At 44.7% G+C, this 13,803-nt stretch overlaps 2 protein-coding genes across 2 annotated transcripts; one reads left to right on the top strand and one right to left on the bottom strand.

Annotated features, from left to right (window-relative positions):
- Nucleotides 1–1,018: 1,018 nt before the first annotated feature.
- Nucleotides 1,019–8,856, bottom strand: bcl7a (BAF chromatin remodeling complex subunit BCL7A). The gene is made up of 6 exons (XM_076758787.1): nucleotides 8,615–8,856; nucleotides 6,399–6,480; nucleotides 6,204–6,300; nucleotides 5,492–5,641; nucleotides 4,479–4,582; nucleotides 1,019–3,310 (listed from the first exon to the last, which is right to left on the bottom strand). The coding sequence occupies exons 1-6, from the start codon at nucleotides 8,791–8,793 to the stop codon at nucleotides 3,236–3,238; spliced, it is 687 nt and encodes a 228-aa protein (XP_076614902.1). The 5' UTR covers nucleotides 8,794–8,856; the 3' UTR covers nucleotides 1,019–3,235.
- Nucleotides 8,857–10,740: 1,884 nt separating this feature from the next.
- On the top strand, nucleotides 10,741–13,770 carry eif2b1 (eukaryotic translation initiation factor 2B, subunit 1 alpha). The gene is made up of 9 exons (XM_076758798.1): nucleotides 10,741–11,094; nucleotides 11,179–11,280; nucleotides 11,369–11,505; nucleotides 12,037–12,153; nucleotides 12,552–12,664; nucleotides 12,759–12,827; nucleotides 12,924–12,999; nucleotides 13,410–13,535; nucleotides 13,615–13,770. Exons 1-9 carry the CDS (start codon nucleotides 11,082–11,084, stop codon nucleotides 13,768–13,770), a joined length of 909 nt encoding a protein of 302 aa, XP_076614913.1. The 5' UTR covers nucleotides 10,741–11,081.
- Nucleotides 13,771–13,803: the final 33 nt, after the last annotated feature.

Below are 13,803 nucleotides of genomic sequence, written 5' to 3'. Positions count from 1 at the left end.
GTTCAGCTGCTGTGCTGCTCATTATAGCTTCATCCTCAGATCCATTTACTCCTGAGAGGTTGAGGCAGCACAAAGAGCCTGCTCCATTTTTCATGAGCTCCTGAGGACTGTTTCAGAAATGAAGATTAAACCCGGCTCACCTCAGCGATTCAGGCTTATTTTTATAGTCCGACTCGAACTGTGCTGCTCTAAAGTTCCTCTTTACTGCTGCTCTGCACCTCCTGCTGAAGTCCAGCATTTAGCATCTTTAAGATCTGTTTGTTCTTAAAATACTTTTCTGTGTCCACTCTGTTGGGATCCTGAACAGAAACAGTTCAAATGGAGGCTTCTATAAAGATAAAGAGAGAAAAAGGAGCAGGCAGCGTCAAACAGCAACGTTTTTGGACTTTCAAGTTGTCAGTTGGGGCCTGTCTAATATCTGGGAGGTTTTTCCAGCCTGTGCTGCAGGATCAAAAAACGCTGCTCCACCAGGTTTTCTTCCAACTCTTGGGAGTTACTTTTGATGACTACAGACTAATTATGCTCAGATTTGACGTCCTGTTAGTGTCAAAATGTCATAAATCAGACATGAACTGCTGGTTGAATTCAAGTTCACAGTTCATCGTTCAGTGAGGAGAAACTTCAGAGAAAACTGATTGAACATGAACCATCGTTTACTAAAGTAATAATACCACTGTGTAGAAATACAAGTTGAAGTCCTGCGTTCAAGATTTCACTTAAAACTGACAAAAAGTATAAAAACTGATGATGTTTTATTTCAAACATCTTCATCTGTGAAGTCTCCAGAAGCTCCAGTCAGATCAATGACTTAAAAGTACAATATTTCCATCTGGAATGCAGTAAAAGTACAAAGTAGCATAAAATTGAAACAAAGTACTTCAGTAAAATTGAACCTCCCTCATGGAACTTTCCTTGAAATAATCCTGGTTCAGATATTCAGAAATGTTATTGCAGAAGTATTCTGTACTCGACTCGGTTCCTTCCCTCCAAACACTGAACACAACAAACAACACCCCAAAATTTTTTAGGAATTTTATTAAGAAAACAAAACCATTGGACATGATAAAAACCAAGCACTACTGATGGAATAAATAAGTCAAACCAAACCATAAATCTGTACAAGATCTAAAGTGAAACAAATGGTCCCAAGAAAAAAAAAAAAAAACATACAAGATTTTATATCTCACAGCTCTTTTTTTTTTTTAAAACACACAGTTATGAGCAAACTATAAGCAATCGGCTCAATCAGGTGAAAGCTACAACAGAAGTGAGATTTTTTTAAACTGAGTGTACATAATGCTGTTTATAACTGTTAATGTCAATACAATAGCATTTTAAGTTCCAGCGCTGCTGGACTGGGAATGAGGTATATGCTAATCCATCCTCTAAACTGAGACAATTGTCATGTTTTAATTTCTTTTCTCTCCATCCATGTGAATGCTGATTCGCTGAAATCGGATCAAGTAATTCTGTGTCAAAGTGTTCTACAGCCCCCGTTCCGTCTCGACGCCATTGGTCTGCGGTTCAGGTGACTCCGATCCACGTTCACGAGCAAATATCGATCGATGAAACTAAATGAGTGAGGTCGTACGTCAGAGGTCACAGGTCTGAATCCGCACTGGAAAGTTCAAGTAAATTGCACAAATCTGCACAAAGCCGAGATCTCGATGCCACAGGTGTATGGATTCAGCCGATAGACAGCACCTTGAAGGAGGATTAGAACCAATGTTTGAGCTAAAAGCCTGGACCCTTCTGTCTGGAGCTACAGGAACATTTGCAGGTCAGAGATGAGGAGTGACTGAATGCGAGTCGTGATGGCGGACCAGACGGGACCTGGTCTGGTTCTGCTTCTGAGGGAAAAAAAAAAGTGACACCTGACGCAGACCAGCGAGCAGGAAGTCTGACTTCTGAGGTTTGCAGATGTTAAAACTTCCAGAAGACAAACTAAAGAGCTTCTGGGTAGTGTTCAAATTCCAGTCTCCAACTGCTTTAAAGGAACAGCTCCACATTTTGGGAAACGATTGATAGCACTTTCACGGAATTACGAAGCTAAAGCCAGGAGACGCTTAGCTTAGCTTAGCATAAAGACTGGAAACAGAGGGAAAGCGTTAGCCTCGTTCTGCTGGAAGGTAGAAAAACAGCCTCACACTGAACGTTTCCCAAGATGCCGACCCGTTCCTTCAAATTAAACCTGTCGTAGTTGAATATAAATATTGGATAAAACTAATTAGTGATGATCATAAGGCAAAAAAAAGCAAAACTTGGCACCAAAATTGTAATTCAAAACCTGCTTGACCTAAAATGTGTTTTTACTCGTAGCAACTCAAGGCACACCTTCAGGACCGACGCTACCTGCCTTATCCGAGAGTTGATCCTGACCTGTACCGTCGTCTTCTTCTTCTTCTACGAATCACAAACTAACCTTAAAAACATGTGAATGGAGAACTTTTCATGGATAGAGAAAAAAGACTTCCACTACAGCAGCAAATCTATCTGTGATCGATTGTGACATACCATAACAGTGCATTGACCCTCCTGAGAAAAAAACCCTAAACATTTCCTAAACAAATATAGAACATTAGTCTAACAGGAGGCGAATCGGGAGGATTGAAGTGACGTGGTCTTAGGGCGGAGGTTCCCCCGCAGCCGCTGATCTGAGACCAGGTTAGCCTCTTGAGTATCCTGAGCTAAACCGTGAGCAGGAAAACGTTTTGAAGGGGTCTCAGAGCAGCGCCCGGGATCGACCTCGTCCTAATCTCAGATCCCCAGTGTTAACTCTTTTAGTCACAGATGCAGGTCAGCGTTCGCGGTCTGGCCTGGCGGCGGCCGGGCTCGGCTGACGGCGCCGCCCCTGGTCGCAGAGGGGATCGCGGCCCCGGGTTCAGCGCTTCTCTTGGCATTAGTGAAAAGTGTGGAGAACTGGAAGGAAGCACGGAGGGGAGCAGTGACCAGAGGTAATATCCATTCTCCCTCGGTGGCAGAGGAGTGTTCGGGCAAAGGTGGCAAACCGGAGGGGAGACGGCCGTCAGGAGGGGAGGGAGGGAGGCGGGGGGGAGGAGGGAAGAGAGACGTCCATTCTCCCTTTGGTATCGTTTGGGTGGAGAGGAAGAGGAGGGGTCGTAAGAGGAGTGGGAGGAGAGCTGGTGTGTCCATTAGCCCTAATTTATCTAGAGTTAATGGAGGGAGGTGCAGGGGGAGGAAGAGGAGGAGGGTGAAGGAGAGACATGACGAACGTTTAACTCTCCTCAAAGTTCTGAGATGAGGACTCCAGTTTGCTCTTCTTGCTGGGCGGGGCCTCCTCCTCCAGGTCCTGCAAGAGGAAGGAAAGGCGTTTGAGTAAAGACACTTCTTCTTCTGTGGAAACGAGAAAAGACTACACACACACACACACACACACACACACACACACACCTCTGAGGCATTCAGGAGCGCTCAGAAAAACGGAGATGTGAACATTTCCACTGAGAGTTTCTGCAGGTTCAAAGTTAAACGAAGACGTTTTCCGGTGTTTCACTCCGACAGGCTGCAGAAGCGAACGGCTGCTTCAGGCTGAAGCGTTACAGTCGGATTTAAAAGCAGCAGGAACGACGTGACGGCTCAGAGTGACTCACAGCCGCGTTCTGTCAGAGCTGCCGGCGCCAACTCCTCACGAGATCATCAAAACGATGGAAAACCTGGATAAACGGACGGATTAACTGAAACCTTTTGCTGCTAAAACCGCTGCAGGAACATGACGTCACAGCGAACCATCCAATCACGGCCCTGATACACTGCGCTGCTGTCTAAACACACCTGCAGCATGAACGCCGGGACGCAGACCCTCGAGGTTTGAGCCGAATTTAAACATCAGATCCAAAGCGGGTTTGACGAATCTCTGCTTCTTTACTGGTTTGTTTTGGATTTTATTTTTCGAGTTTGATGCCGTTTATCGTTCAGCTTTGAGAATTTAAAGCTTTTAGCAAACAAAAACCTTCTGAGAGCTTCTAGAGTCTGCAAACCGTCTGATTCAAAGGAAGATCGAAGGATTTCAGCCGCGCTGTTTCTGCGCAGACACTAAAGCACATAGTGACACGCGGACCAAGGACGCCGGGTCCCTGCGCTCCGTCCTGTCGGTATTCAAGGTCCTGCTGCGGCCATGTGACTATAAATATCCACTGAACATTCAGCGAGTGCCTGCGAGCGGCGAGCATGACGGCTGCAGTTGGAGGAGCGATGACAGACACAGAAAGTGTTGATGAACCAGACTTTTTTACGTCGTCCTGGTTTTTAATGTGAGAAAGAGTTTCGTCTGTGGACTTTCTGCTTCTCTCTGCAGAAACTGTCCTCACTGTCAGAGGTTTCTATCGTCTCAGCGAGTGAGAAACAAAACCTGGACACAGGACGTTCAGAGTGTCTGCGCGGTCGGATATCAGCAGAGAAAATGTGTTTTTTGGGATTTTGGTGAAGCGAACGCAGCTTGAAGACGGACGAGTTGGTACCTGAGTGGCTTTGCTGTCTGAAGAATCCTTCTCCCCTGAGGACAGACTGTCTCTCTTGGCACTTTGTGCTCTCTCTGAGGTCTCTGATGACGGGGTGGTCTTACCTGAGGACGGAAACAGATCAGAACAGGAGCTGGTTATGAACGCTGCAGTTTCTGACACTTTAACGACACCCTGTGGCCGAGGGAGGTAACTGCAGGGTAACTTCATGGACTCTGGTTAAAAGCTAACAAAAGATCAACGAGGGTTCAATAAAAAGCTCAAATCACACGTTTCTCTGATGAGCTGATAAACAGAAAATTACAAGAAAATATTCTGATGATAAATTAATTGATTTTTCAGCCAAAATGAACCTTAATGTGCATCCCGATACATGAGTGTTTTCCGCACATCAGCGGACGAATGTTTCGATTCATCCTGTTTGTTTGAGAAGAAGAAGTCAACGTGGACACGGACAGGACGTTGGACAGGACGCTGGACGCTGTGGAGCGACCCCGCGGACATGTCTGCCCGCGCTAAGCCGCTGAAACGGACTGAACGACTTGATAGACAGGAAATAGAAGCAGTTCTTAAAAACAATAAATTCGCTGTCAAATCGTTTTCTGTCTGCTGTGATTCTGAGCCTGTTTGCTGTTCGCTGTGCTCTTCACGTTAATCTGACAGCATTCGGCTCAGACCTGTTGTTACAGAAGCCGGCCGTGGTCAGTGAGACCGCCGTCTGACATCAGCTTGTTGAACCGCCATCAGATTAACATGAAGAGGTCCGTGTGTGAGCGCGAGGGGAAGCCTGAAAGAAGGTTGTCGGTTGAAGTCTCGAGGGGATCGCGTGGCCACAGCTGCACTGCATCTGTGTCCCTTCATGTGCGGAACAGAGACGAGGTCAGAGCGGGAAAACAAAACCAGGAAGTGGCTCATTCTCCGACAATCAGCCGCGCTGCTATGCTACGCTACGCCTGCTAGCTGTCGGCGAGGAGCTCTTGGGTAACGTTTGAAGGTGTGTGCGAGCGTCTGACCCCTCTTGCTGTCCGGGCTCTGGTCAGTCTTGGCCTCGCTGCTCTCGCGGTGGGACACGGTGGTGGGCTCTGGGGTGGGGCTGGTGCTACAACTGTTTTCCTGTTTGACTGGGGATGAGTCAGCGATGGAGCTCTGGTTGCTGTTGTCGTCTGAAGGCAGAGAGATGGAGTCACTTTAGGTGTCAGTGTTCACAGAGGATGCATAAAACCCTGCAGGTGTAGCAGCTACAAAATTACTCAACATGCAAATGTGTGGAAAAACAGGTCTCAGAAAGCCAAATTTAACACTTTTACATGCTATGAATCAGCTTATTTTTGAGTGAAGGGCTGCGTGTTGTGAAGGTTTCAGGCAGGAAACACATGGCAGATTTAAAAAACACAACAGATCGGACAAAAGACAAAGACTTTTGGGAAAGTTTTCAGAAGTCTTTAAACTTTAAAGTCTGGTGATAATCTGTATTTTTACAATTAACAATGAAAAGACCAAAACCAACAATGAACCGATCCGACTAACAAGTTCTGTGTGTCGAAGCCTGAAGGCTCCTCTGTGCCACAGAGCTAAAAACGTTTTTAAAGATTACATCATCTGCAGGGAACCAATGGGCAATGAGAGCCGCAGACAGGAAGTCAGACAGCACCGACAGATGGACTGACACGGTCCTGCTTCTGTACATTGGATGTGCTGACAGAGACAAAGACCTCCAGGACGTACCGTGCATGTCCATCATCCCTGGAGAGGAGCTGTTCTCTGGAGTCGTCAGCTCGGAGCCGTATTTCTCGTCTTTGCCCTTCTTCTTATTCTTGTTCTTCTGCAAAGACAGAAAACCATCAGAGGTCAAAAACACAACAGCTGCGTTCAAAAGCCATCGAGGTGACAACAGAATAAAAACGGGTTGACTGAACTCACATCGTCTGATTTGGGCTCCGTCACGGGGACCCACTTGTAGATGCGAAGGGATGTGTCCCCGACAGTCACCCATTTCTTCTCCCTGTGCAGAACCAAAACGCATCTGGCTCAATACATCCGTTATTATTATTATTACTATTATTATTACTACGTGTATTATTACCACAACACGTCTAAACAGAGAGATAATGTGAAGCGCGGCTCGCCGTCACAAAGACCGACAGTCATGACTTTAAATGAACAATGAGGTCATTCTCAGGGCTGCAGATTATTATTTGTGTTACTGACTAAATCTTCTGATCATTTTTGAATTAATCAATTAACATGTAAGTCGACAAAATGTCAAACAAAAGTCAAACGGAGCTCGGAGCAAAAGACTTCTCTATAAACGTCTTAAATCTGTCTGTGAGTGGAAAATACTGAGACTAACGCAGCAGGAAACAAACAACAACAACAACAACAACAACAACAACAACAACAAAAGACTAAAATCCCAAAGATTCATCACGTCTCTGAACACAGTTAAACTACAGAAGATAAAACACGCTTAAAGACGTCAGCGTGAGCTTTAGAAGAATTTCTATATAAAGTTTTTTTTTTAATGAAAATACTTTAAATCTGCAGCTGGTCTGTAAAAATGTCTGAAAACAGAAAGAAAATTGCCTTTTTCACATATTCAAATGTTCTGTTTCAATAAACAATCACAAAGTCTTTTATCTTCAATTAAATATTCACTTAGATGAAGCCGACCTGCTCAAATTATCCCTTAAAAAAACACTTAATCATCAATTAGCAAAACTGAGGTTGAATTTTTTTTGTGTATCAGTCAATTGATCACAGTGCTGGAGGAAGAACTGAGTCAGTTTACTTAAAAAAAGTAGTAATACTGCAAAATAAAACACATTAAAAAAAAAAAAGTCTTGTACTGAACATGTCCCTTAAATAAAAGTACTTAAAACTATCACAGTAAAAGTACTCACAATTCAACCAAAATTAAAAACCATTGAAATTTAATCTATTTTACACACTGCTGGATACTTAAAACTTCATGTTTCAGAAAGATTTATTGTTAAATATTTAGTGTGAACAGTGTTAATGTTAAAAAATACCCACATCTGTTCAATCAGTGTAAACGAAGTACAACATTGACCCTGACATGAAGTTTAAGTCTAAAAATGGGATTATTCAAGTAAAGTACAAAGTGTACTAAAGTACAGTATTAGAGTAAAAGTACTTAGTTACTTTCATCTGTGTAAAGTAACTTTAAACTGGTAGCATTCAGTGTTAGCTTGAGTTAGAAAAATAATTCTGGTTACAAACGTGAAAAAAGGTCAGAAAAATTAAAAAAACAAAAAACAAAAAACATGAAATTAACGTCGTTTTATGAGTCCGGAAGTGTGAAAATCAGTTTGATAATTCGCTTTATTTGTAAAAACTAAAATAATCACAGTTACATTAACGTTTTTGTCAAAAGCACCAACTTCTTCTTTGACCTGGGTACGTTTGATTAAATCGCCTGATAAAAAAAATCTCACATCATTGGTGCCGCCGGGCGGGGTTACACGCCTGGATTGGAATAAAACAGCGTGTTCTCTCGGGTTAAACGTGTGGATTTGAGCCGTTAACTGTGGATAAAACTGTATTTTAGTGTTAAACGTTCAGACTGAGTCACTACGTGTTCAGCCATGCACTACTGTAGCCTACTTCCCTCTCCCAACCCCCACCGCGCCTCATTCTCTATCAGACCTAAAGGGCGACTCAAAGCGCTTAATTTAAAACTCCAGACGGACTAAACTCCTCCGACTCAAGAGCGCCGTCGTCAAATTGTTTCCAAGTCGAGAGTTATCGGACGTTTCGGTCCTAAAACCGCCGCCCGGACTACGAGCTCGGCAGCGGGCAGCAATGGCTTCATGTGACTGCATCGAAATGGCTTCTGGGTTCAACCCTTGCCGTTAAAATCAGCGAGAGAAAAAACCGCCGGGTCCGTGCTGAGTGTTCGCTCCGGCGGCCACACGACGGCCGGGCCGCCGCAGCGCGCCGGTGCGCCCCGGTGCACCTGAGCCGCGAGTGCATCTGCCGTGAATCCCGTTCGAAAAGCGTCCTTTTCTTTCCATTTCATCCCTCACTCCGGCTCGCTCCTTCCCTCTCCTCCCCCAACAAGCGAGCCTTTCTCGTGTTAGATAACGAAGCCCTCTTTTTTCTCTTCTTCCTCTTACCATTTTCGTACTTTCTCAATAGCGGCCATAACCCTCTTGATGTCATCTTTCGCCCTGCTCCGGGTCTCGGCTCGGACCGACCTGCCCGACATTGCCGCGGTGGGTATAATATTTTTAAAGCTCGCCGGCAGTTCAGACACAATGCAAACAGTAGAGCGCACAGAGGAGCGAGTGCGCATGCGCGGAGTGATGGAGCGCAGAGGAGGCCGGCTGCAGCTGCACCGTGAGGACGGATCCGTCTCCCTGCTGTGCGTGCAGGAGAACAAAGAGGCTGCAAACAGCACGGCTGTTCCCACTGCCGGAGCGAGCACCCGCAGCCTCTACCCAAGTAAAAGTACCAGTACTGCGCTGTGAAAATACTCCAGTACACGTCGAAGTCCTGCGCTGACATGCTGCTCATGTAAAAGTACACAAGTGTCAGCTTTTAATGTGAGCACATGCGGGACGTTTGGCTCCGGTTTGAAGTTACTCTCAACAACAGTTTCTGACAATAAACAGAGCTGAGCAGCGACATCTCAACATAAACATTTAAATATGAGTGAGAGAAGAGATGAATAATAAATATAAAACCAACAGCAACACAAGTCCCAGCTGTGTCTGTAAACAAGAGCTGGAGGAAATACTGAATGATTGATGTAATAGATTACTCTGTGCATGAAGAGGGTGTTGATGTGCAGCACATGAATGTATACATGTCTACATACAGTATGTAGAGTGTGTTTAGATTTAAATCATCAGGAAAATAATCAGGAACATGTACTGAAAGTATTAAAAGTAAAAGTACTGCTCTGTAAGTGTGCTGTAGTTTTTTTTATTTTTTTTATTTGGCTGTTTCTGGTTCAGATCACAAGATAAACTAGTTGATTTACAGGATAAGAAAGATGTCAAAACATAATTCTGCTACACAAATTTTTTTTTTTTAATTTACAAAGTTTTACCAAAAACGATTTAATGTAATAACCTTGAAATCATCACTGGAACCGCCCACAGATTATTAGAATAAACAGCAGGGGGGAAGAGGTCCTGGGTGGATCATCATCAAACACTGAGAGGAAACCGTGACCTCAGTATTTCTAAAAGCTCGGCTGCCTCCAGGATGTATCTTAATAACCAATTTTTCTGAAAGTTTCATGTGTTATTTTGACTGTTTGTGCTGCACCACAGTCAAAATCCTCACAGACTTCAGCTAAACAAACATTCGTGGTTCCCAGAGGATGGATTCTGCCATTTCTGGTGACCTGTGACATTTCCTCTCGTGCCAACGTGGCCGAAATGTTGCAGCTGTATACAGAAAAGATAAGAATGTATTTGGCAAGTTTCAGTGAAATTTGTTGAGCACATTCATTCTGATGAAGAGAAGAAAGATTTCCACTCTGGACACTCAATGAACTCAGTTCTCAGGCCAAAATGTTGACATCACACTGACATCCAGCCATTTTTTTTTTTTTTTTTAAATTTAACTCTCCTAAAATTATTCTATCTAACGATAACATTAGCAGTCATGCTGTACCTACTCTACAGTTGGGAAATAATCTAAATCAACTCATGAGTGAACTTTGAGTAAAGTTTCTAAAAAATGAAAACGAACGTGTCTCCCTCTGCTGGTCTGATTCAGAACTGCAGAAAGTACAAAATAGAGTAAAAAGTACTTTGCAGTGAAGTCCACTGAAATCCATTAATTAAAAATTGGTAACACTTTGCTTTAAGTCACTTATTTAGCATTTATCAACTCTGTACCTTCATTTAATAAACTGTTTATGACACACTGTAATGTGGTTGTATGCAGCAGTGAGGACATTTTATAGTGATTATTAATCTACAGTATTTGCTAGCAATCATAATTTCTCCTCTGAAGACATGTTTTGTATTATTACTTATCTGTTTATTCAGCAGCCTCCACTTACGGGGCGTTTTAGTTGTTGGCAAATACATTTATAAACACTTATATTGGCTTACAACTATATTTTAATGAGTTATTGATTAATTAGAAGGTGCTTAATGCTAAATGGGATCTATTTCTTTATTAAAGTCACAAAAATCATAAGCGTACTATTTGTAGTCGAAATCTTTCGAACAAAATTTATCAAGACTCACGATATTTCCAACAGCACGAGAAGGCGACACGCAGTGCGTCCTACGTCATCTCTCTGCGACACATCAACACGCAGCTCTTCGCGGGATGAGCTAACGCTGTGCAACTCAGCAAATAGTGACAGCAAAACCTTCCGGACAGATTCGAGCGTGTTTCTGTGAGAAGTGTGGCTGAAAGTGTGAATTTAAAACAAAACGCTCTGAAGTTGGAGGTGAAGTTTGAAGGTGTGTTTTGTTTTGGACGAAGGCTGCATCACGGAGTCAGCGGCTCTGGCATGTTTGAAAAACTGCAGACTGACGGAATCCAGTAAAAATCACCGGTGGTTCGTTTAAACCCTGAAGATTTCAGCTTCTAGGCTCTGTTGTTGGTTTCAGGATGAATGAAGAAGGTAGGTTCTCGAAGGTTTCCCTTTCCCGCTCCTGTTTCGTGGTTTGTAGCTCCGACATTAACCGTGTTTCACTGTCCTGGTCAGAGCTGGTGGAGTACTTCAGGGCTCAGATGAGGGAAGACCCGGACATGGCCTCAGCTGTGGCTGCGATCCGCACTCTGCTCGAATTCCTCAAGAGAGACAAAGGTTTGTTCATCCTCAGCATCATGTCAGCAGGACCTGTTAGACCCGGTGAACCACCCCCCGTCTTAACAAGCTGTCCCTGCCCCCTCAGGAGAAACTCTCCTGGGCCTCAGAGAGAGCCTGACCTGGGCCACAGACCGCCTGACCGGAGTGGACTCCTCTGTGGCCGTGTCCTCAGGAGGAGAGCTCTTCCTGCGCTTCATCAGCCTCACATCACTGGAGCACCAGGTGAGGTGACATCACCACACACCTGAGCACCTGTGTCCACATCACACCCATAACAGACCTCCATGTCTGAGCAGCCAGTGAAACGACTGGTTCACTTTTTTCAGGCCCATCATGAAACAGGACTCACGTACCTACAGCAGGTACACATCAGTGTTTTTTACAGCCTGGAATGGTTCCACCTGTCCACACTGGCCATAAAGAGATCCATTCCCAGTGTAATTCCAGTGTGATATGAGTCCTGACTGCAGCGGCTCGGGTTCGATCCCGTCCTGTGGCCCTTTGCTGCGCGGCTCTCTTCAGCTGTCACTATCAAATAAAGCAGAAAACTGACAAAAAACAGACTGTTTAAACAAAAACACCATTTTGACAGAATGTCGAGGCAGGAAACTTACAGAAAATGAAATGAAACAGCTGTTTTTTTTTTAAATCCTCTAAAAACTGCACAGAGTTTGGTTTGGTAGAACATTTCTCAGGTGAGTGGGAAGCTTTAAAAATCTGATCATCGCAGTGTAACCTCTGTCACTCCGTCAGGATCTGTCTCGCTGTAAGAAGGTGATGGAAGAGAGAGGAGAACTATTTCTAGAGAAGATCTCGATGTCCAGGACCAAGGTCGCCAAGCTCTGTCACACCTTCATCAAAGACGGCGCCGTGAGTGTTTGTTTCACATACGTTACTGCTTACTTCCTGTGAAACTCCAAACTTCATCTGTTCTTTGATCGGTCTGCAGGCGGGCAGACGCAGACTGTAACCTGTAGTTTGTTGTAGAGATGATGGCACATAAGCTGGTGTCATCAGCGTAAACGTGACCTCGCAGAGCTCAGATGGAAAATGCTCGTCAGTAATTCAATGAACAGTTTATTCGTCCCACGAGGGGTCTTAATAAAACGAGTCATCGTACTGTGAGCAGGTGTAAAACCTGCCTGCTGTGGCTGAAGGTCACTGTTAGCCTGCAGAAAGACACACTTCAGTATAGACAGACATACAGACAACCTTTATGCCCACAGTGTTCAGTGACGTTCCCCTTGTGTTCCAAACGTTCCCCTCAGAAAATCCTGACTCACTCGTTCTCCAGAGTCGTCCTCAGGGTGCTGGAAAAGGCCGCGGCTGAGAAGAAACGCTTCTCTGTCTATGTGACTGAGTCGCAGCCGGACTCCGCCGGGTGGGTGAATACTGTCAGTGGAACGTGTCCTCGTTTATTCTGAGGGGACTCGAACTCACCGAAGCTTTCTCTCTCGTGTCCTGTCTGTACTCAGGCGACAGATGGCAGAAGCTCTGAGAAAACTCAATGTTCCGGTCACAGTGGTCCTGGATGCAGCTGTGGGGTGACAACATTTATTATTACTGAAGTTAAAAAAACTGCCACACACCGTCAACGTGAGCGGAGCCGCATTTATTCAGCATGTTTCTGTCGTTCACAGGTACGTTCTGGAGAAGGTCGACCTCGTCATTGTCGGTGCAGAGGGAGTCGTTGAGAGTGGAGGGATCATCAACAAGGTGTGTTTTCAGGAAATAGTCAGGGGTCAAGTCCAAGTCCGGCTCTGTGTGGATTAACAGGGGTGATGCAGGTGAACTGGTGTCACAAAGCTGGTTATCAACTGGCCCAGTTAACGCTTCTAAACTAGCTACGAGCATGAAAGAGGTTCTTAAACTCCACTGATGTCACACATCAAAGTCTGTTTACGTCTTTGGGAAGTGAGTCGCGTCAGTTGAAGACTGTAACACACTCTAAACTGCAAACAAGGGATTGAGTTGCATTATGGGTAATGTAGGCTTACAAGGAAAAGGACTGTGTGGAGTAAAAGACATCAGCAGTCAAAGACAAATCAGTGGCAGCTTTGTGGTACAGACCCCAGATTTCACTGAAATCTCGGTGCTTCCTGAACTAAACGTTTCCTCTGTTGCAGATCGGCACTTATCAGACGGCCATGTGCTCCAAAGCTCACAACAAGCCTTTCTATGTCGTGGCAGAGAGCTTCAAATTTGTCCGTCTGTATCCGCTCAACCAGCAGGACGTGCCCGATAAATTTAAGGTTCGACTTTAGAGTCTGGATTCACTTTTGTTTCTACTTCAGAGCGTTTTCTTTACACGTCTTCTGCTCGCCTCCACAGTACAAAGCGGACACCCTGAAGACTGTCCAGAACCTGTCAGACGAGCATCCGATGATTGACTACACGCCTCCCTCCCTCATCACCCTCCTCTTCACCGACCTGGGCGTCCTCACCCCGTCTGCCGTCAGCGACGAACTCATCAAGCTTTATTTATAACCGTGCCTCACAGTTCTCAATAAAAACATCATA

The sequence above is a fragment of the Chaetodon auriga genome, chromosome 19, assembly GCF_051107435.1.
Source record: "Chaetodon auriga isolate fChaAug3 chromosome 19, fChaAug3.hap1, whole genome shotgun sequence".
Lineage (NCBI taxonomy): Eukaryota > Metazoa > Chordata > Actinopteri > Chaetodontiformes > Chaetodontidae > Chaetodon > Chaetodon auriga.
The sequence above is the reverse complement of the archived record's forward strand: the minus strand, read 5'-3'. Positions and strand labels throughout refer to the sequence as shown.